This window comes from Panthera tigris, chromosome F3 (genome assembly GCF_018350195.1).
Source record: "Panthera tigris isolate Pti1 chromosome F3, P.tigris_Pti1_mat1.1, whole genome shotgun sequence".
Taxonomy (NCBI): Eukaryota; Metazoa; Chordata; class Mammalia; order Carnivora; family Felidae; genus Panthera; species Panthera tigris.
In genome coordinates, this window is record NC_056678.1 from 35,798,135 (window position 1) to 35,820,636 (window position 22,502).

At 47.7% G+C, this 22,502-nt stretch overlaps 1 protein-coding gene across 2 annotated transcripts; it reads right to left on the bottom strand.

Annotated features, from left to right (window-relative positions):
* Window positions 1-454: 454 nt before the first annotated feature.
* IL19 (interleukin 19) lies at window positions 455-9,022 on the bottom strand. Of its 2 annotated transcripts, none has more exons than XM_007096108.3 (6): window positions 8,926-9,022; window positions 6,570-6,716; window positions 6,340-6,405; window positions 3,471-3,623; window positions 2,451-2,525; window positions 455-974 (listed from the first exon to the last, which is right to left on the bottom strand). In XM_007096108.3, the coding sequence occupies exons 2-6, from the start codon at window positions 6,711-6,713 to the stop codon at window positions 879-881; spliced, it is 534 nt and encodes a 177-aa protein (XP_007096170.2). In that variant the 5' UTR covers window positions 6,714-6,716; window positions 8,926-9,022; the 3' UTR covers window positions 455-878. The 2 variants fall into 2 exon arrangements, with proteins under 2 accessions (XP_007096170.2, XP_042832507.1); XM_042976573.1 differs by lacking the exon at window positions 8,926-9,022 and adding an exon at window positions 7,515-7,588.
* Between the last annotated feature and the right edge of the window lie 13,480 nt (window positions 9,023-22,502).

Here is a 22,502-nt window from a genome sequence, read left to right on the forward strand (position 1 = left end):
CCTTGATCATCGGTGGAGGGAGGACAGGTGCTGGATGGAGGCTTCAGAGACCCAGTGTGGAGCCCATCTCTTCACTGACTCACTTTGGGACTCAGTGATTCTTAGCCTTCTCTAGCCTCAGTTTCCCCACATATGTGCATTCTTTAAGAGCCTTTTCACTTTTTTAAAAGTATTTATTTCTTCATTTTGAGAGACAGGGAGAGAGAGAGAGCTAGCAAGGGAGGGGCGGAGAGAGAGGGAGACAGCGAATCTCAAGCAACACAGAGCCAGATGCGGGGCTCGCACTCGCGAACTGGGAGATGGTGACCTGAGCCATCACTGAACCCACCCAGCCACCCAGGCGCCCCATAAGGCTTCTTTCACTTCTAATCTTCACCACTACGCTTCCTTGACTGGCCCTCGATGAATGAGAAGACACTTCCACTAACTGAGAGAGGACGGAGTTTATTCAGGAAAAACCGGTCAGTACAATATGCACTACAAGGTATCGTTCTGTTCCCATCACAGTCATGGGAAAAACAACTGCACAATAAATTAGGGGGAAGCCGACCCATCCCCTCCATGGTGGCCCTCGGGACGTTTCGGCAGACCTATTTATCATAAATATGACAGTAGACCATTTGGTTACTTTCAGGTGGGATCAGCAGTCCCCGGGCCCAGCCGGTGGGCCTGGCGAGTGCAATCGGATCCTTGAAACCTAGATTTTTCCCTGCAATACCCCAGCCCCAGGGGAGAGAATTCGAAAGCTCAAGGGAGGTCTTTTCAAAATCACCCTCATCTGCATAAAAACGGGGTCTTCCCCCTTCTCCCTCCCCTCAGAAAGCCTGGCAGTGGGGGGGCGCGCTCCTCCCTGGGCCTTCAGGTTCCCAGGTGGGTCCTCAGGCAGCAGAATTTTCTTGATGATTCTTGTCAAGCCAGGCCAGAAAGACGTCCAGTTCTCCCAGAGACTTAATGGCCGCTGATCGGACCTCCAGCTGCAACCAGGCAAATCATCGTCAGAACTTGCCTTTCTAGGCTTTGTAGTCGGCAACGCTTTCCCCATGTTCCAGGCCCCGTGAGGCTTTCCTTTCATTCATCAATTATATTGGCAGAGCGTTCACACCCCAAATTATTTTTCTAGCAGCCAACCCAAATTGTTTCCCCCAAACAAGCGGTTACATCATGTCAGCAACTTATAAATAAAATGAAAAACTCTTCATTCTTTGCCTTCTGTTTTTCTTTTTCCTGTGTTTTTTTTTTTTCATAGAAACACACACACACACACACACACACACACACACACAGGCCTTACTGGCCAGTTCTTTTGCTTGTTTTCCTTTTCCCATCAGCTTGCCTTACTTCTCCCTGAGGAAGTCTCAACCCCAGCGGTGCTCTCCCGTGGGTAGGGTAACATGTTGTCCCCATCTGACCTACGAAGGCACCAAAGCCCCTAAGGACAAGTGTCCTCCCCAACGTCACACAGACAGTCGGTCGCAGAACGGGAACTAGAACTCGGGTCTCCTGACATATTCCGCCCCTTTCCAGCAGACGGCAAGGAGATGGTAAGATCCAAAAGTATATCCTGTGGAGCCAGGGAGCACGGGATCGAGTCCTACCCACCACTTGGCTGCAGTGGTTACATTCGTCAAATTACTTCACCTGTTTGTGCCTCGGCTCCCTCATTTGTCAAATGTAGATAATGGCTCACTGCACGGTTATGAGCAACCCATGTGTTAATACCTGTACTGTATCGGAACAACAGCTGGCTCGTGGTAAGAACAATACAAAGTCTTAGCCATTGTACAATATTATTCTATGGAGCCTCTCCACGAGGAGGCTGTGAACGGCCTCTCGCCTTCTCGCTCTGACTCAAAGCATTGGCATCATTTGGCAGGGTGGTTGAAATGCAGAATTTCAGGCCTCGTTCCAGACTTCCTAAGCCAGAACCTGTATTTGATTTTGACAAAGTCTCCGGAGGATGCCTGTAAGGAGCACAGGCTGTACCCTCTACCTCTGTATGAGATGTGCATTCTACGTCTGCGCGTAGGGGAGAAGCACTGCTCTTTGTCACCCCCAGGGTGCTGGCGGCAGTCACCTCCCACAGTGCCACCTGGCAGGTAACATGTTCTGTGCACCGCAGCTTACGGTTCGCTGGGGATCTTTGTTCCCTCTGTGGATCACACCCATCGGAGGTAGTGTGTGCTTTCCCTCAAAACTGAACGCAGGTTAATTCTGATATGTGAGGTCAGAAGAAGATTGTAGAGGCGTGATAGAGAAGGGGGGGCCCAGCAAATCAGCAAAGGGGGTAAGACCAACACACTCTGCTGACACACAGGATGGGGAAGACCGGCAATAAACTCTTGTTGAGTCCATGAGCGACGGGGGGAGTGGGGGCCGAAGGGTTGGCACCCTCCCAGCCAGGGTGCCACCTTCCACCTCCGCCTTCCGCGTCCTCCCCCTCCCATCCTTACCTGATCGTAGTTGTCGTGGATGATTCTGGTGGCGTTGGTGGCTTCCTCCCTGCAGTGGCACTGCCTCTGCTCCTGCTGTGATCGAGAGAAGGAAGGACCCATCAGAGGACCTTGCCACCCAGCCCGCTCTTTCCGCCTGCTGGGTGACATTCCTCCTTCTCCCCAACATGGGTCCGGTAGGTAAACTCAGGTTGGAGCAGTAAGGGGGAGTAGAGTCTGTTTGTAGAGTCACCCTGTGTTTGCCAGGGCTTTTGCTCTTTTTCTGGGTTTACAGCTCACCTGACGGGAAGGGCCAGGGAAGTAGGCGCCAAATCCGTCTGGTCACCACTCCGTGAATGCAACACCCCACAGGGGAGGCCCTAAATATTTATCAGATTAGCTAAGGAAGTAATTGATGAAACGAATCTTAATGCAAGTACGGCAGGGGTCATGACTTCTTCTCACAATTTTAGAATCCGAGGCACAGAAAGGAGAGGTGATTTGCCACAAAGTCACTGCAGGTGATCGTTGGCAGGGACAGCGCTGGAACCCAGGATTTCTCCTGGTCTAAGTTTTCGTTGGTTCGTTTGGGTTTAGTTTTATTTCTGGTGTTTGTTTTTAACAGATCACAATGAATTTATAGGTAACCCTTGGGGATGGACTATAGGAGGGAACAATGTAGAGGTTAATTGGTATGAAAACCCCAAAGGGTCCCAAACAAAGAAACTACAGAGATAGGGAGATGCTTATGATAAGCCTGAACTCGAGGGCCTGCCTCTCTCACAAGCCAGCCCTGAGACTACTTGAAGAGTACTTTGATATAAGTGGTCACCCCAGGAGGATTATCTGTGAGGAAACCGGGTCTGATGGGGTATCAGCAGGGAGAAAGTCCTGAGGAAGAGATTCTGGACAGTTCTCCCCGTGGATGATAGGGCAGGGGATTTCCTTTGGTCCAAGAGCCATTTCAGAGAGCCGACTGGGCCCAGCATGTCCTGGGGCAGACAGGGGACAGATGTTCCGGGCCCTGATGTGGCAACTCACACATGGCTGCAAAGCCTTCTGCATGTAGAGGAAAAAGTTGGCAATGCTGCTGAGTTTTCTCAAGATTTGGGGGTTCAGCTCCTGATGGTCCTTGAATACCTTGTCCACGTAAAATGCCAGGAGGTTCTTGGTCACACAGCATACATCTAAGGGCTACAGACACAAATTAGAGAGAGCTCCAGAAGCCCTCTTCTCTTACTGTCTTAGGGCCACAGCAACCTTTTTGAGTAGGGGCGTCAAGGAATGAAACAGCTAAAAGTGAAGTTTCTCAAATTCCTATCGGTCTCAGAGCGTCCCACTCCTCTTACCACATCAAAGCTACTTGTGACGAAGGCACTGAGGAGAGATTGCGGTTCACCTCCTCTTTCTGATGGCCAGGAAGTACGGTAACAAGTGATGGAGCCCAGCCACAGAATTAGGCACCTGCCTTTTGAGAGGATCCATGCCTGGGCAGCTTTCTGGAAAAGTACTTCCTTATGTTCTGCTTCAGTTTGCTCCTCTGTTCCATCTCCCATCCATCAACATGTATATAAATACACACACACACACACACACATACACACACACACACATACACACACACACATATATATACATAACTATCAATAGCTATTGCACACCGGGTGTGCACTGGGCACACATTCCTACCATTGTAATGACATTGCATTTATCCTGTTCTGCTTCCCCCACCACCCCAATCTGTCCTTTAAAAATTTTTTTTTAATGTTTATTCATTTTTGAGAGAGGGAGAGACAGAGCATGAGCCGGGGAGGGGCAGAGAATGAGGGAGACACAGAATCCGAAGCAGGCTCCGGGCTCGGAGCTGTCAGCACAGAGCCGGACATGGGGCTTGAACTCACAAACCATGAGATCATGACCTGAGCCGAAGTCGGATGCTCAACCTACTGAGCCACCCAGATGCCTCCCACCCCACCACAGGTCTGTTCTTTTTAAACTGCAGGGATCATTTGAATGGAGCTTAGATTTGCAAGGATGGAAACTGACAGCTGCAGAAATGCACATCTGGGCAGGTCCGCAGCTGGCAGAGTGCATATCTCTCTAAGGGGGCGGGGGGAGGGGGTGACGGTGTTGAATTCCTAGGACACAGCTCAGAGCAGCTGGCCAGGCTGAGTTTTCTTCTAGCAATTTACACCCTGCCCTCCAGTCAGTGAGCTGCTCTGCAGGAGATTTGTAGCTCAGTCTGAGAAGGGAGGAGTGTGCAGCGGGAACAGTGCATCTATCTTCATTAGCATTAAAGCGACAAAGCTTCCTTGGCCCCGCAAGCAGCTTTTCCTAGACGACAAGCTCTACTTGCAACGCAAAACCCTTCTCCTCCTTCTCTCCTGCTGGTTCCCTCAACCAAAGGGGCAAAACGTTGCACACCTTTGTTTGACCAGGGAGAGAAGGAGAAAACATGATAAAGACCTGCCTCCCAATCGACCCCTTTCCTTATGCCAACATCGGCTATTTCTAGACCTTGAGAAGAGAAAGAATCTGGAGACAGAGAGAGCTTGGGGGTTCAACCACTGGCTCAACCACCGACTGGTCATTTTTTTTGCCCAAGTTATCTATCAATTTGCTCATTTGAAAGTGTTCGTTTTGGAATAGGTGGCCTTTTGGGTCCCTTCCAGCTTGGATATCTTGTGAGTCTCTTATACGGTTGACTGGAATAGTATTTAGTAAGTGGCTACATCTGTTTACTACAAATAAGTCAGGCCCAATACTTCCTAGAAGAACCATTTCACTCAGAGAAGCCAAAAAAAAAAAAAAAAAAAAAGAGTAACTCATTGCAGCTATCTGTCCTTCTCTGGGAGATAAATATCTGAAAAAAACTGGATCTTTCTAGAATGCTTACTAGGACTGGAGGAGCTCTTTTTTTTTTTTAATGTTTATTTATTTATTCTGATAGAGACACCATGAGCAGGGGAGGGACAGAGAGAGAGGGAGAGAGAAAGAACCCCAAGCAGGTTCTGCACAATCAGCGCAGGACATGGGGCTCGATCCCACGAGATCACGACCTGAGCCAAAATCAAGAGCTGGACGCTTAACCAACTGAGCCACCCAGGCGTCCCTGGAGGAGTTCATTTTTAAAGGCACTTCCCAGTGGCTCCTTCTGTAAAGCGAATTCTCACCTCATAAGTCAACTGTTTTGTTAACACACCCTCAAGACCTCTCATCTGGACCGTTGGGCTGATCTCCTTACTGCCTCCCCTGCCTCACATTCTCCATTGTAAAGAACATCACCAGACTGTCTTTCTAAAAGGTCTTGGGGTCATACAGTCTTCAGCTCAAAAACCCACAGTGACTCCCTATTGCCTGCATTATTACAAGGTCGACGCTCAGCCTGACTTTTGAGGTTCTTGGTAAAATGACTCTAGTGCATCTCATCCTCTTCCATTCACCTCATTCACCTGCGTGTCCCTCACGCCACAAACCTGGCTGCCTCACCGTCCCCTGACACACATTCGCTGATCTCACACATATTCTCCCTGATCTCCAGACTCCTTTCTCCCTTTTCCACCGACCCGCAGCCAACTCATCTTTTAAGTCACTGCTCATTTTCTCACCTCCCCCATGAAACCTTCCAGAATCACCTGAGCCACAGACAGCCTGTCCCATCTGAGCGTGTGGTACCCCCAATCTCTCTCTAGGTAAGTAATCCTTCTTTGATCCCTCCTACGAGGCTTCCACGTCCCTGAGACACAAGGGTGCCCTAGCGCATCAGCTGGCAAGTGAGCAACCGGGAATATTTAGAGTATTAAATACAGGAGATTAGACAAGAGAAAACAGGGTGGGGATTTCTTTCTCAGCCTGGAGCTACTTCTCCATAAAAATAACAATACAGGGAAAAGCAGATTGGGGCCAATACCTTAATTCTGTGCAGGGTCTCCGATGTGGACAGGATGGTGACATTTTGGAAGGTGTCCTTAGCTTGCTATGGAGAGAAACAGACGAACAGACACGAGCAATGAATATTCCATGTCCCCCCCCCCCCCGCCCGAGGCACAAAAAATAATGAAAAAGAACTCATTCTTCAAGTTAAGATGTAAGCTGAGATACACCCCCTTGCCCACACCTTCACCCTGAGCCCATACTCACGATGGCTTTTTTGATTTCTTGGAAACTCTCTACTACATGGCGCATGTCCATGGAAACCAGACATCTTCTCAGACCTCGGGCATGCACTGAGCACAGGAAGAGCACAGCAGCCACGAGCAAGAGGGAAACACGCTGTGCCTTCATATCCTGCAGGAAAGGATGGAAGTCAGCTGCCGAGCTGAGAGTGGAAAGCAGTAGAGACCCTTGACTGAGCTGTCCCTTGGACCTTGCAAGGCAACCCAGATGGCAACCAAGAAAACAAGACTCACTACCTCAGCCTTGTGGTGTTCATGGTCATGTGTCTCCTCCTCTGGTTTTCTTGAATCAATTGAATGAGCCCCCACCTTCACCCCAGAAAGCACACGACAGTGCTCTCTCAAGTCCCAGAGAGTAGATTCGTGTGGATATCACTCCATCATGACTCAACGTGCTCATTTTGTCAACAGTGTTGAAAAGCATTGCTTTTAATAAATTAAATAGGAAAAACAGGGTTGGTAATACGCCCTAGGGATTAGGCAACAGATCTGAGAAACCCTAAAAGCACATTTGGTTTTTTTATGTTTGCTCCCGAAATAGGCGACACCCTTTTAGTATAAACCCTCCACGTGTATCCGCTTAAAATCATTCGTTTGAAGCCATCTCTGAAGGTGTCACCTTCTTCTGGAGAACAACCCATTGGCCACCATGAAGCGAGAGAGGAGGCCAAACTGGGGGCTCCCGCCCTGTCACCCACCGAGCCAGGGGCTGTGAGGGACATGTCCGCAGCTAAGCTAGCCCTCGGCAGGGCCAGGCTCGGACGTGCCGTCTTTCCTCATCCCATCACCCTCCCTGCCTTCCTCCTTCTCTCTGCCTCTGCCCTTAAACCCCTTTCACGGTGTCACCCAGACGCGCTGAGAAAAGTGCACACGATGTGATCGCCCAGCTTGTGGACTCTCTTTCCCTGACCTTCCTCGGCACCGGCCCAGGGCTTCGTCTTAAAGGGGAGCCTCAGGACGCGGCGTGTGACTCGACCCGCGCTGCGCTCCGTGGAGCTGCGTGTGCGCCGGCATGAGCGTCGCGTGTGGCAGGGCGGGAGACAGGACGCCAGCCGGGGGGACCGCAGAGCCCCCGCACCCAACTCCTCGCCCTGTCTCCCACTGCCACAGCTATGAAGCACATGTGCGTGGGTGCGAGCCTCTGGCGGCCCCCATGCCCCGCCGCCCCTCCCCAGTCTCCCTTGGGATTCCTGGGCTCCAGAAGGCCAAGAGACAGCAAGTCCTGTTTAGAAAACCATTTGGCCTCCTGTCTTCTCGACTCCACGTTCGGTCATTCCCCGTGAGCGCACGGGTGTCGGATGAGGCCTCACCCAGGGGCAGGCATCGGCCAAAGGCCTGGATTCCTCTTTTTCTAGCCTCTCTTCTGGCAAAACAGGAAAAGAGACCCCCCCCCCGCCCCCCGCCACTGGCCGGCAAGACTGTAGAGTCCCCCGCAGCTCTAGCTCCTCTCAAGGCAACTAGGATGCTTCTGGAAAGCCAAGTGGCTAGGAGGAGAGCCCAGTTTTTCTCCTGACAAGGCACCTCTCAGAAGCAGGGGAACGTTGTCCGATCACCCCATGCCTGAACCCCGTTGTGCAGAGGAGAAAGATGCCTCCCTTAGCTTGCCTAGGCCATCCCAGACATCTTGGCAGACTCACATCCCAGTAGTATCTGATGTTTCTCGTACGTGCCCCATGTGCTGGGCACTGTGCCAAGCATTTTCCATAATTATCTCATGCTCACAACCACCCTGTGAGGCAGGTTATCTCCGCCTGCATTCTGTTCAAGAAGAAACTGAGACAGAGGACTGAAGAAAGCTGCCCAAGATAGGCATCCAGCGACCAGTGGTGGAGTCAGGACTGGAGGACAAGCCAGCTGTCCTCACCACCACACCATCCCACTTACAGCACCATCCTGTCGGGGCCTCGGCCAGACATCCCAGCCGATCTGCTCACAGCAGACAGACAGGAGCACCTCTCCGATGGGCTCCCACTGAACCTCTTTACATTTAAAAAGCTATTTAATACTGCAAAGTCTTAAAAAAAAAAAAAAATCAAGTGCCCAGCACAGGCTCCTAGAACAAAAGGTAAATATTAGTTTCCTGCCCCTTCCCTTCCTTCCTGCCCTCCTTCTTCCCCATTCTCTATCTTTTCTTATTGAGAATAAGGTACCAGAAGGTTTATCCTCTGCACGGAGTAGCCCTCCCCATCCCACAAAATACCAGGGCCTAGGACGTCACAGGCCAGACACAATGACAACGGGTCACCTCACTGCAGCAGTGAGGGACGAGGGCTAGGGCGGTTTGGCTAAAAGCCTCCAGTGAGGGCCCAGGGGAACCTCACCTCTCAGTGGGTGCTCCCAGGCTGCTCTTGTGTCTTCTGTCTCGGTGCTCTTTGCCAGTTGGAAAGGGCCGGTCACTTTTATGCAGGTGGATACGAGGAAATGCTGTCAAGGTTTACTGGGTGGGTCCCCCCCTTGGGAAATTGTTTTTTTTTTTCTCCCTTGTTTCCTTAGCATCTCATTTCCTTAATTGTTCTCTTTTCTTGCTTCCTTGAGATATAGCTGATTAATCATTATTAAGAAATGCCTCTTTCTTCTGGGTCTTGACATGCGGCTTCTAGGAAGAATAAACTCCCGATTTCCATGCAAATGAGAATTTCTTGCAATTCTGTGTCCAGGCAGAAAAATCCAAGTTAGGTCACTTTCTTGACTGCTGTGGCACACCACCAACTGTACCCTGCAGGCAAACTCAGGAAAGTTCTCTCCTGATGGCCACACCCTGACAGCAGTCAGTCTCAGGAGACTCTACAGGTGCCCCTGGTCCTGGCTCACTCCATCTGCCAGATGCCTCGTACAGCTGTTGAGCACCTCCTTGTGCTAGACGCTAGCTAAGTGCTCTGCCTGCGTTATTTTGTTTAACTTTATGAGAAACATTTTCTTCCCCTCGGAAATGCAACCGTGTATTTGGACATTACCTCTTCCCTCTTTGTCATTTCCCTTGGAGAGCTGCTTCATTTTGATTCGTGCAGGGGGGAGAAAATGAAGCTAGGACGTAGAGGGGCTGAGCGGCCAAGGGCAGGGTCAAGAACAGAGCCTAGAGTCCTTGCCCTTGGAAGAGAAGAGCCCCCATCTAAATCACTTTATTTGTACACACTCTACACCATGACTTCTCCAAGGACCAGGGTTTGAAGTGATGGTGAGGGAAAGAAGAGATATAAAAAGTTCCCTCCCCAAACATGAAATCCCAAACTGAGCAGAACTTGTTTCTACCAAATGAAGCGATTCTAGGATGGGGTGCAATTATAAGAGACCCACTGGGCTCCTTGGACAATGGGCTGGAGCAGACCTTGCATGTAGCAGACTGGGGAGTGATGGGCAGATCACTGGCAGAAAAGAAAGACTCCCTGGCGGAGAAGAAAGAGGGACAGGGAAGCCTGGGGACTTTTTATGGGGTAAGAGCAAGGGAAAGGAGTTCTGGGGGCTAAAAATCTTGTTGTCCAACATCTTGGACTCAATGAAATAATATGTGCTGTAAGAAACAGTGGATTCTTGTGGCCACAGTGTGGCTGCAGATTTATGTGGCCACAGTGTGGCTCTAGATTTAAGTCCTGACTTTCCCTCTTCTCTGTTGGACACTAGACAAGCCAGTTGAGACTTTTCTGAAGCTCAATAAAATAGTTAACATAAACTATGAGGATCTAAATGAGCTAATGGACTTGATCTATGGTAAGTCCTCAATAAATATTATTTATTCTGATGCTGTGTGCCAGGTGCCTGGAAAAGGAGAAGACACCTTCATTGGGAGTTAATAGGTTTCTCTCTGTTCCTTCCGACAGGGAGAAAGAAGCTCTTCTGAGTCTAGAGCTCTGCGCCCCCACCCCCACATCCCTGCTTCCCCACAGAAGGGGTGGACAGGAAGGTGGGTGCTGTTTTCCCAGCACAGCCTGAGCTGCCTGGTTCATAGCTCACAGATGGTGACCCAGCTTCTAGATGATTGCAAAACTGTCCGTGCTGGCTCTCACCCTGTATTCATCCCCTTGTGCTCAGACTGAATGTCCTGACCCAGCTTACATTTCAGGGCAGAGATGTCATATCAGGAAACTTGCAAAGGAAGGAAAAATATGTGATATGTTTATAGCTCCCCTCCGGCACACAGCGTTATCATAGCAGCTAGGACCATTGCTCTGCAGGCAGCCTGGCTTAGGCTGAATGTCAGAATGAAGGCAAGCCAGCTCATCTCTGTGCCTCTGTGTATGCATCTGCAAAGTGGTGTTAATTGTGCCTACTAAATACTCACCATGTGGGCAGGGTGTGGAGATTGAGTGATTAAATATATAAGCTCTTAGCACAGGGTCTGGTACATAATAGGAGATTAAAAAATGATAACTTTGCCTTTTAATTTTACAATCCCTTTTTGAGCCCCTAAACTTGGAGTGAAGAGGGACAAGAAGAAATTATTTTCCTCCATCCTAAGCCTTGCTGCCTAACAGTTAATATAAAAAGTAAGAATATAGATTGAAATGGAATGGTATCCCTTCCAGGACAGCAGTCAAATTATAGATTTGATCCATAAATCTAGAGCTATGTCTAGCCTTAGAATTGGGTCTTCTAGAACCAGTTGACTCAACCATTAGAATACCAGAGCTCCATTTTCCATTTGGTACATGGGGAAGCAGAAAGCATGTGAAGGAAGGCTTTTGAGCCAGAATGGACAATGTTCTGAGTTTGACATGTGCTGGGCACAGCTCTCTCATGCCTTCCAATCCCCCGTCCCTACCCACTATCCACTCCAACATCATGAACCATTCATGGTAGTGCAAGGGCGATTTCTTCTCCATAAAAGAGTGCAGTCAGCCCACTCCTCTGAGTGCTAAGTCCTGGAGCTCAGACAAAAAATGAGCCAAGCATTGCACAACTCCAGAGGGCACCATGCCCATTGCCTTTTATGGCAGTGAGGCTCCATGGTGTTGTGTGGCCCTACTGAGTGATCTGGACAAAATGGATTAGGTCTGTATGAATAACTTTGTGCATATCGTTGTGAGGACTTTACAACACTAGAAAGAATGATAGAGAAATGATCTGCCAAAGAAAGAAATGTTGATGTTGATGAATAGATATTCCATCTGGGAAGTAAATAAGAACTTAAACACAGAAAGAATATAAATGCTTAAATGTGTTGATAAATACATTTGGATTGTAAGGGTACATTTGGGATTTGTATATAGCTTTGAAGATAAAGCAAAAAAAGGATAAATCTCCCAGTTCTTGGGGACTTTAAACCTAAAAATGTTCTCCTTTGTTTGGGATAGAGAAAGAAGAGTGAGAAACGCAGAGAGCACCCAGCTCAGCATTCCCATTATAGCCATGAACAAATGGAAGCATGAACCAGCCCTCCTGCCACATGCCAAGGAAGTGTCCCTCTGTCCCCAAACCTCCATCTCTTGGCTTCTAGCTCAGTGCCCTTTCTAACCCCACGCTGCCCTCTCATTTTAATAGCAGGTGGAGTGGAATAGAACACAAAGCTATGGGGAACCTCAAGCTTGTTTAGCAGGGGAGGTGATGTAACTCTCCCAAGGCAAGCTGTACAGACTTGCCTTCTCCTAGGAAGTCCATGACCTAAGGAAATTTGAACTGGCTGATCCTGCCTAGTGGGGGAAGGAAGGACAAATTGGGCACCTATGCTACAAACACCTGGCCACGCCTTCTTTTTCACCTGCAGGGCTCTCAGTCAAGTCCTGCTGATCTAGAGCCACCTTATGCCTAATGGATTCTATGGGTCAAATGGCATGAAACAACCTCTACAGAGACTGGAGAGGAGAAACCAAGGATGGGTGATGGAAAGAGTCCAAGCATTGCCTCCCCATTCCTTTCCTGGATCACTGATCTGGTCTCATTCCCAACAACCCATCATCTCCTAGGCAGCCAGATTTTCTAAAATGCAAACCCAGTCTTGGTGCTGCTCAGTCTAAAACTTCCAGCATGCCTCCCATGGGCCACCAGGATAAAGGGTAAGCCTCTCTCCATAGAACTTTAGAACTATCACAATCAGGACCTTGTCCACATTTCCAACCTCATCTCTCTTGAGAACCCCAGACACCTCACTGACTCCTTTCACCTAGAAAGCACTCCCCTTGCTTTTCTGCTTTGCAAATGCTATCCAGCTTTCAAGACTTAACTCTGGGTGACTTCCTGTGTGAAGTCTCCCCCTTCTTCCTTTCCCTCTGCCCCCTTCTCTCCTCCACCCTGCCTACCTCCACCCTGGTTGAGTTGATTCCTCTTTCTTTCGTATTCCCACTGAATGGGTACCAGATGCCGAGTTAACTTCGAATTTCAGATAAACACATTTCGGTGCTTTTCCGTCTGAAATTCACAGTTAACTGGGCTCCTGTATTTTTATTTGCTAAATCTGGCAACCTTACACTGAACCCTCGATAGATAGATGATCTACCCCGGCCAGGGCCAGACCCAGTTTGTATGAGGCCTATAGCTCATACGATCAGGGAGGGAGAGTACTTCTGAAGAAACGAAACTTTAAAATAAAAGTAAAAAACTGAGACGAAAGTGAATCTTTATTTAGAATGATAAAAGAGGGGCGCCTGGGTGACTCAGTTGAGCATCCAACTTCAGCTCAGGTCATGATCTTGCAGTTAACGAGTTCAAGCCCTGCATCAGGCTCTGCGCTGACAGCTCAGAGCCTGGATCCTGCTTTGGATTCTGTGTCTCCTGCTTTCCCTGCCCCTCCCCTGCTTGCGCGCTCTCTCTCTCTGTCCCTCAAAAATAAATAAACATTGGGGCGCCTGGGTGGCTCAGTCGGTTGGGCGTCCGACTTCGGCTCAGGTCATGATCTCGCGGTCCGTGGGTTCGCGCCCCGCGTCGGGCTCTGTGCTGACAGCTCAGAGCCCGGAGCCTGTTTCGGATTCTGTGTCTCCCTCTCTCTCTGATCCTCCCCTGTTCATGCTCTGTCTCTCTCTGTCTCAAAAATAAATAAACGTTAAATAAATAAATAAATAAATAAACGTTAAAAATTAAAAAAAAAGAATGACAAAAGAAAAAACAAATTACAAATTTTAAAACCTGACAAGTACCACATACGAAGAAATCCAGGAAGATAACTGAACAGTTTTATAAATTAACTATGTAACATCTCTTTGTTTGCTTCTTCTCTGGAAATAATATTTTTTTGATGCTTTTATTTATTTTTGAGAGAGAGAAAGCAAGCGGGGAAGGGACAGAGTGAGAGGAGGACAGAGGATCCAAAGCAGGCTCTGCACTGATAGCAGTGAGCCCAATGCAGGACTTGAACTCACGAACTGTGAGATCATGATCTGAGCCAAAGTCTAACCCTCAACTGACTGAACCATCCAGGCGCCCCAACAATGATTTTTTTTTGAGTGTTATTTTCTATGAAGAGAATAAAAAGATACGTCTGTATTTCCTCTGATATGGTTGTCCAGAATCGGGTTTTTGTTGATGATAGGTGGAATGCATGACGTATGTGACAGGTTCGTACCCTACAAACATGAAAATTCTGATAATTTCTGTTTTACAAGGTTCCCATCAGAAGATAAAAAAGTATGTGATTCATTTCTAATCATATTTATTATTGAATAAGTATTTCTATGTTGACTTGATTTTAATGCAAACCCAATCTTTGGCTTCCAGTCTGATGGCCGGAAGAATTTTTAATATGCTTCCTTCTGTCTCCATACATCTCAAACCTTGTTTCTCTTCTACTGCTTGCATACTTCCAGTAACAAGAGTCGACACTGTGGGTGGAAGGACTGTCCCGGGTGTTGTTCTCACACCAGGATGGCTAGCAAAATTTTAACCACACACAGATGTGATTAGAAGCCATGGAAATATATATCGCTAAAAGCCAAATGCATCCCCAAATCAACTGCTCCTTAGCCAGATCTCCCACATACTGTGGCTTCTCTAACATCACCTGCCAGGAGGGGAAGTCAGAATGAACAAGGACACTGATCTTAACTGATTACAGCTAACATACCTTCCTCTCTTGAATTTTCTAAGACCATATGACATGTGGATACATTGCTAAGACTCTTCCAGAGACTTGGAGGGAGCACATGTAAGGGAGAGATCCAAAGCTTAAACTTCCTTAGCTAAGCAGTAAATCCCCACTGACCACAGACTCTAAGATAATACGTTTCATTTATTTGTATTTGGAATTTAATTTTAATTTTTAATCAAAGATTTCTGCGTATATAATTTTAGAAGGCATATATGTGATGAAAACAGCAAACAGTTGCCCCAGCTCTCTCTACCCTCTATTCCTATGCCCTGTAGGCAACACCTGTCAACATTTAGCTTCCTTTTCTGCCACACAGCTCCATAATTCTAAAGGACACGCATTTATCGCTATTTCATACTCTTCATTTTAGAAATGATCTATCAGCTAACTACAATAGAAGATAAAAATGTAGTTCTTGTACAGCACCCCATATAAATATGCTTGCTTCCCTGCCCCATCCCACCAGTATAAACATATCACAATTGCACTTCTTTTGAGGCAACTTGTCACAAAAGTCTACCCAAGGAAGCATGAGCCATTGGGAGAAGGCAAAGTCCTGCTCTCTGGCCCTTCTGTCTCAATTTGCTCCAGGAAGAACCAGAAGAATAGTATCAGATTCAAATGTTTGATGTGCTTTTCATTGCATTACCTTACATTTCTCATGGTCCAAACTCAGAATTCACAGACTGAAGGAGTTAGATTAACAAGAGTAGCTAACAACTATTAAGCACATTTATCACCCCGGGCACGGTATTAAGCACCTATATGCACTATCCCTTTTGAAGTTCTACCTGTTCCACGAGGTCCATGCTATGTTTGTGTGTCTATTGTTTTAGCTGTGGAAGCTGATCCCTGACAAGTGCTTCGCCCAAGGGCAGCTGGGGAGTAGGTGGCGGAGTTGAATGCCATTGAGGCAGCACCCCCACTCTCAACCATGAAGAAGCATCTGGTCCAGGCTTCTCATTTGCAGATGAGGAAACAGCTGAGGCTCAGAGAAGAAAGAAGTGTCTTGTCTGCTGAAAAGTGGTAGATTGGGGACCCATATCTCTGAACTCTCAGTCCAGTGCTCTTTTTCTTCACATGAACTTTATCACTTATCACTTCTGGCTTCTTCCTACAAATACAGAAACTTCCTACAAAGAAAGAAGAAAGAAAGAAAGAAAGGCACCTCTTTCCTCCAAGCAAAGAAAAGCAGAACAGCAAATGGTATACAATACGGCTTGAGAGCACCCTTCCCAACCAACAAATCCAGGCGTGTCAGCAGAAACTGATTCTGTAGAAATCGGATGTGGTTTTTCCCTCATTGGTAAAATGAACCATGTCATCTGAAGACAGCTGTTCCCACAGGCACTGGGAGCCAGGGAGTTCCTAGGGAGAGCTTCTTCTCAGGAGACCTGAGGGGAGGAGGAGGTTGGTCTGGTGGCTGTTGGCTTACTGCATAGTTATAGTTAATAAGCAACAAAGTTAATGAAGTTAACAAAGTTAACAGGCTGATGGATCTGAAATACTCTGAATATAGGTGGGAGAGCAGGCAGGCACGAAGACCCCAGCCAGTAGCACTCTGTTGTGGTATTATCCCAACTCTTAGGATCCGGTCTATCCAGAAAGCCAGAGGTTTTGCTTAAACTTACTAATCCTAGAGGATTATCTCCAGTGGCTGGGTTAAACCTCCACCATATTCCAGGTACGGATTCATTCCATTTGGCATGTTGAGTGGGAGCCAGCCTTTGGTATCTCTTAGAAGTGAGCTAGGATTTTCAGCTGCAAGTTCAAATTTAAAGCATGTTACAATTCCTCCAGAAATCCTCTTGCCCCCCCCCCCGCCCCCCACTTCACTCTTTTCTGCTTGGTCTCCTCTCAGCACTGTTTCCTTCATCAGAGGACTGCATTCCAGCTAGCAACTAGATGGTTCTCCTTTGGTAAATCAGTCTTTCAGTTAGAGGACATGAGGTCAAGTTCTTGCTTGGGTATAAATTCCATAATGTCAGAGATCTTGTCTGTCTTGTTCATTATTGTGCACCCAAAACGTAACACGTAGTAGATACTGCATAAATGTCTATTGAATGAGTGAAGGAATGAATGGCAGTTAATGGGAACTTCCAAAAGCATACACGATTGCAGAGTTTTTTCGTGTTTCCCCACAGGCACCTATAAGTTAGGGTGAGTTTAATGCAAAGAGCTTGCCCACTAAGTGGGTTGCCCAGTAGGAAAGGGCTCCTGGATTCGTTCCATAGAAACACTTTTCTTTGGTGCCCCTTAGGTAAAGTCCTAACGTAGAAAAATCAGAGAGGTCAGGCCCAAAGGCTTTACATGATTCTCTCCCAGTGTCCATGACAATCAGCCCCTGGGAAGATGTAGAGACAAGCAACCTTCGCCATGGAAGAGTTGAATTGTATAGCTCTTTCTCTTTCGGTGTGTGCACCTATCTTGGAGATTAAACCAAATGTGGTACCGGAAGAAAATAATTGTGAACATGATATTTTACAGATATTAAAGAATTATCAAACAAGAAGAGAAAAAAATTCAATGTAACCAGTTGTATCCAAGTAAAATTAATTGCTTTGTCCAATGCACTTGAAGCACAATAACACTGAAGCACATTGTAAGTGTCAGAGTAACTTGCCATCCCTAAAGCTTGTAGCACCATCAATGTTTAAGCACAGAAAAAGTTAATCATGCCCAGACTACAGATCCAAGATGTCTGCTATGTTCCTTTGAGAAGTTCATGAAATATATGGAATGAAGCCCTCCAATGTACAGAACATACAACCTTTCTGATGTCCACCTATGAACATTCAGAAGTCCATACACTCTAAATTTTAAACCTTAAAAGACGTGGCTTGGGTCTAATTTTGACAGTTGTTGGCTCTGTAACTTTGGACAAGTGAACCTCTCTGTGCCTCCCTTTCCTCATTGGGAGAAATGGGATTGACCATTCTTGCCCTGTGTTACAAATCATGTGCTGCATACATGTGTAAGGGTTGACAAGGTGCCCAGGGAGGGGCATTCATCTGGAAAGGAAGAATTGCCTTTTCTCTCTACCTATTTATCTAAGAGCAAGCTACAACATGCTCTGTGGTGGAAGTCACAGAAACAGAGACACAAGTCCGATACTGGGAGGGAGCCGCCACTTGGCCTCTTGGTTGAGTTCCTTCATGTTAGTCCTACCTGCAGAGGGGTCTTCCCAAGGTGGGGAACTTGAACCATCCCTCCCTCAGGAAGAAGCAGGTGAATAATTTCTGGCTTCCATGGGTCTAAAACCCCACCAGGAGTCAAACAATGCTGAATTATGGAATAAGCTCCGAACTTGGACTGACCAACCATCCCACGTTGCCTGGGACTGAGACTTTTCCTGGGACACGGAATTTTCAGTCTGAAAGATGGAAAAGTCCTGGGCAAACCAACACAAACTGCTCACTCCGAGTCAGACTGAGAAAAACAGGCCAGATTTGAGACCTGGCTCTGTGGCTTGCCCGCTGTACAACTGTGGGCAAGTCCCATAAGTCTGGCTTCTGTTAGCCTCAGTGTTCTCATCTAGAACTTGGGGCAAATGAGGACGAAACTACATAATATATAGGGCCGCTCCTAGCTGACGGGGGGAACTCAATAGACACTTTCTAATTTCAAAATGCAAGCAACAGGAGCGTAACTCCCTGAGGGGAGCCCATGCTTTGCGCTTCTCCACCAACACCCTTCCCCTTCACCAACGGAAGTCTGTCACCGTTTCACACTCTCCAAAGCATTTTCACATGTGGTATTGCTTATATTCCAGATTCCTCAAAAGTAGGGAAGATGTTCCCATCATCATTTTCCAGGTGGGAAACTGAGGCTCAGTGACTGGAGGGTCATGCAGCCACGTAGAGCCAGCCCTCCAACATGAGCACCCCAACTCTTAGCCCAGGTGCCTTCCCTCCAGACCACTCTCCTTCCTTCCCCCACAGGCAGCCCCTAGTGCTTCCCCCAGCCTGGGTGCCGGGTCTCTGGAGACTAATACTCTATGGCCACCAAGTGGCAGTGTCCTGGTGGGCACCAGGAGACATTTCACTCCTCGCCACACATGTTCATGCTCCTTGCTGAGCACCACAAGATTTAGGGCTGAAAATACTCTTTCCCTCTAAACACATGGAGATTCTTTTATTTATTTTTTTAAGTTTTTTTATTTTGAGAGAGAGAGAGCATGAGCAGGGGAAGGAGGGAGAGAGAGAGAGAAAGAGAGAGAGAAAAAGAGAGAGAGAGAGAGAGAGAGAGAGAGAGAGAGAATCCCAAGTAGGCTCCACGATGTCCGTACAAAGTCCAATGTGGGGCTTGAACTCACGAACCATGAGAACATGACCTGAGCCGAGATCAGGAGTTGGACTTTTAACCGACAGAGTCACCCAGGTGCCCCCACAAAGATCCTTTTACAGTCAGATCCTGCTTCAGTCAGATCCTTCTTAAGAAAAGCAGGAGCCTCATCCCCATGGCTTTGTGCTTTGAGAATTCCCTTGTTAGGAAGCAGCTAGTGAGACCTCCAAGGGGCACTGGGGGGCTGAGAGGGTGATGGGCAGGAGTGCAGAAACAGGATCCATTCCCCGAATTACCTACCCACGTGTTTCCTTCAGTCGCTTCTCCATCTTGTCCCTTCCAGATCTTGTTCAGTGTTAGGTTTGTTTAACAGCATTCTCTCTCTCTCTCTCTCTCTCTCTCTCTCTCTCACCCTCTTTTTCTTTTTTGTACCACCTTCAGGATTTTATTAACATGAGTTTTTATTTTATTTTATTTTATCTTATCTTATCTTATTTTATTTTATTTTATTTTATTTTATTTTATTTTATTTTAAGAGAGAGAGGTTATGAGCAGGGGAGGGGCAGAGAGAGAGGGAGGCACAGAATCTGAAGCAGCCTCCAGGCTCTGAGCTCTCAGCACAGAGCCCCACGTGGGGCTCAAACTCACGAATCTCGAGATTCTGACATGAGCTGAGCTGAAGTCAGACGCCTCACTGATTGAGCCACCCAGGTGTCCCTTAACATGAGTTTTTAAAAAAACAAGCGTCCTTACCAGTGTGGGCCGGTGAGGGTGGGGAAAGGGGACGGGAGAGGAGGGGGAAGACATTCTGCTCTACTGGAAACAAAGCTCTACGAGCATTTTCTCTTTTTTAACCATTAGAAAAATAATCCTTGCTCTGCTAGGGAAAAATTGTGGAGACAACAGAGAAAAAGAAGGAAAGAAAAGTGGTTGCTCACAGGCCTTCTATCCAGGAATAACCTCGATGTCTGTTGTTTTTGTTTTAACTTGGGGTCACCGAGAGAAAAATGGAGGGTACACACAGTGACCTATAACCCTGTGCCCCAACCCCCACAAGGGCCCTAACCTGAGCTCACCTTAGTCACTTATGCAGTCATTCAGCAAATACCCACTGGGCCCCTGTCACATGCCAGGCACTGTGCTAGGTTCTGAGGACAAGGTAGCAGACAACACACGCAGCCCTGGCTCCCCACAGGCCTCTCAGTGGTAGAAGAAACAGATGGCTAACCAGTCATTGCCATCACGTTGCCCTTACCACTCAAGAGCTGACCTCTGAGCTAAACACTTTCAATGTATTGTTTTATTTCCTCTTTATAGCCCTGTGAGGAGATACCATTCTCGGCCACATTACACAGATTGAGGGAATTTAGGGGAAAAGAGCTTAAATATTTGGACAAGGGCCATAGAGCTAGTCATGGAAAAGCTGGGGTCTGCACCCACAGAGTCTGACTCTGGCGTGGGGTGAGGATTAGAACAGTGTTGCCCTGGGAGACCCTGTGTGATCAGAGAAGAGCTCCTGAGAAAGTGAGGTTGACCTGAAAACACAGGACAGAAGTACCAAATTCCATTCTTTCCTCCAGATCACCCACCAGACTCTAGCATCCCTCTTCAGTAGTCTCCCTCTATCTTTGCCCCTAGCATGGTTCTTTAAGACCCTATGTCTGCCATTCTCACATGCCTTCCTTCTCAGCCCTTCTATCCTGGGGTGTTTCCCCATCAACCCTTCTCAGACCCCCTCTCTGCGCTCAAGCTTCTTACCCAGGACCCTGCCCTCATTCCTGTCAGGGCCATCTTGGAAATTCCCCTTTCCTCCCCTCATCCCCAAAATTTCAAGCTTAGCTCGGAATTCTGGCTTTCCCAACACCAAATATTAATCACATTTCAGGCTAAAACTGCCATGCTCAAGTTTCCCCAAATTCCTGGGAGGGTGGGGCAGGAATGGTATGAGGAGGAATCTGGGACTTTTCAGCACTCGGTCACCCCAGAAAGGCAGGGCAAGAGTCAGGCCTGAGGAAACTTGAAGAACCTGGCACTTCCTCCAAAGTGAGGCGCAGACCAAGCCTTCTCCCCAGGGGTAACTGGCTTTCATTCCAGAGGGTCCACTGCACCCCAATGACCCAAAGAGAAGGTGGGTGCTGATTCCAGGGTGGCAGATACCAGGGACAGGTGTCACTGACTCGCATCTGCCTCTCCTCAGCGCTGCCAGGCCTGGGGAAGCTCAGAAACACCTGGCAGGTGGCAATGCCCGCATCCACCTGTTGCAATGGAAGCCAGTAGGAGAAAGAAGCCAACGGCACTGGCACAGGGACTATGCTTTTGCCAAGAGAAAGACACACCCAGACTGTAAGCCTTGAATACTTCCTCTTCCAGAGGATTCCTCTTTCGGGAATTCTAACCTCAGGGAACTCCCAGAGCCTGAGGAGGAAGAGTAACAGGTGGAAAGGTGCTGAAGTCACTCACTCAAGGTCTCATTCTAGGGAAACGCTTAATGGAGGAGCAGAAAGAATTTTTAACAAGGTCAGCTCTTCCTCTGAAGACCTGCTTACTGGGGCGCCTGGGTGGCGCAGTCGGTTAAGCGTCCGACTTCAGCCAGGTCACGATCTCGCGGTCTGTGAGTTCGAGCCCCGCGTCAGGCTCTGGGCTGATGGCTCGGAGCCTGGAGCCTGTTTCCGATTCTGTGTCTCCCTCTCTCTCTGACCCTCCCCCGTTCATGCTCTGTCTCTCTCTGTCCCAAAAATAAATTAAAAAAAAAAAAAAAAACGTTGAAAAAAAATTAAAAAAAAAAAAAAGAAGACCTGCTTACTGCACATGAGGCACTGCTCAAGAATGCTTTATACACTTGAACTCAACTCATCTTGGGTCCAGGAGAACCTGCTTCACTGAGGCCTTTTACAGGTGCTGGGCCCTGCTGCTAATCTGGTATTTTGACACCATTTTCATTTACAGAATCTTTTTTATAGTCACATCCTTCACTGATTCAGCATACTGAGCATTTACCATATCCCACACACTGAGAAGACAAGTTTCTTCTCTTAAAGAGTGGAGAGTCTAGTGGGACAGACAGGGAAATAAAAGGAATAATCCATCACAGAGGGAGAAGTGCTTTAAAGAAGGGAAACACATGCTGTGGGAATATAATGGAGGGTTACTTAATGCAAACTGAAGTGTGTGGGGATAGGGGGTATCAGAGGAGGCTTCCTGGGGGAGGTGACACCTTGACAGAGTCTTCAAGGATGCATAGGAGTTAGTCAAGGAGAGAGAAGAAAAAACCATGTTAGACCGAGACCTGGAGATGCCTGAGAATGGTAAGTCTGGGAAATACCTGTTGATCAACATGGGTAGAGCTTGGAAGTAGGGTGGGGCGGAGGGAGGCAGGATGAAATGAGGCAAGATTACGAGACCCTCAGAGTTTGTACTTCATGAGTTTGTGTCAGAGGACCCTCACTGTGCCTGTCCCCAGCTGTCCTTCAAGCCACCCCAGCTGATGCCACATGGAGTGAAAGCACTACTGAGCCCCTTATTGGGCCTATTGCAACTGAGAAACGGCAATTTTCATTGTAATTAATTGTATTGTATGTATGGACATATATGCTTTCTTTTCTC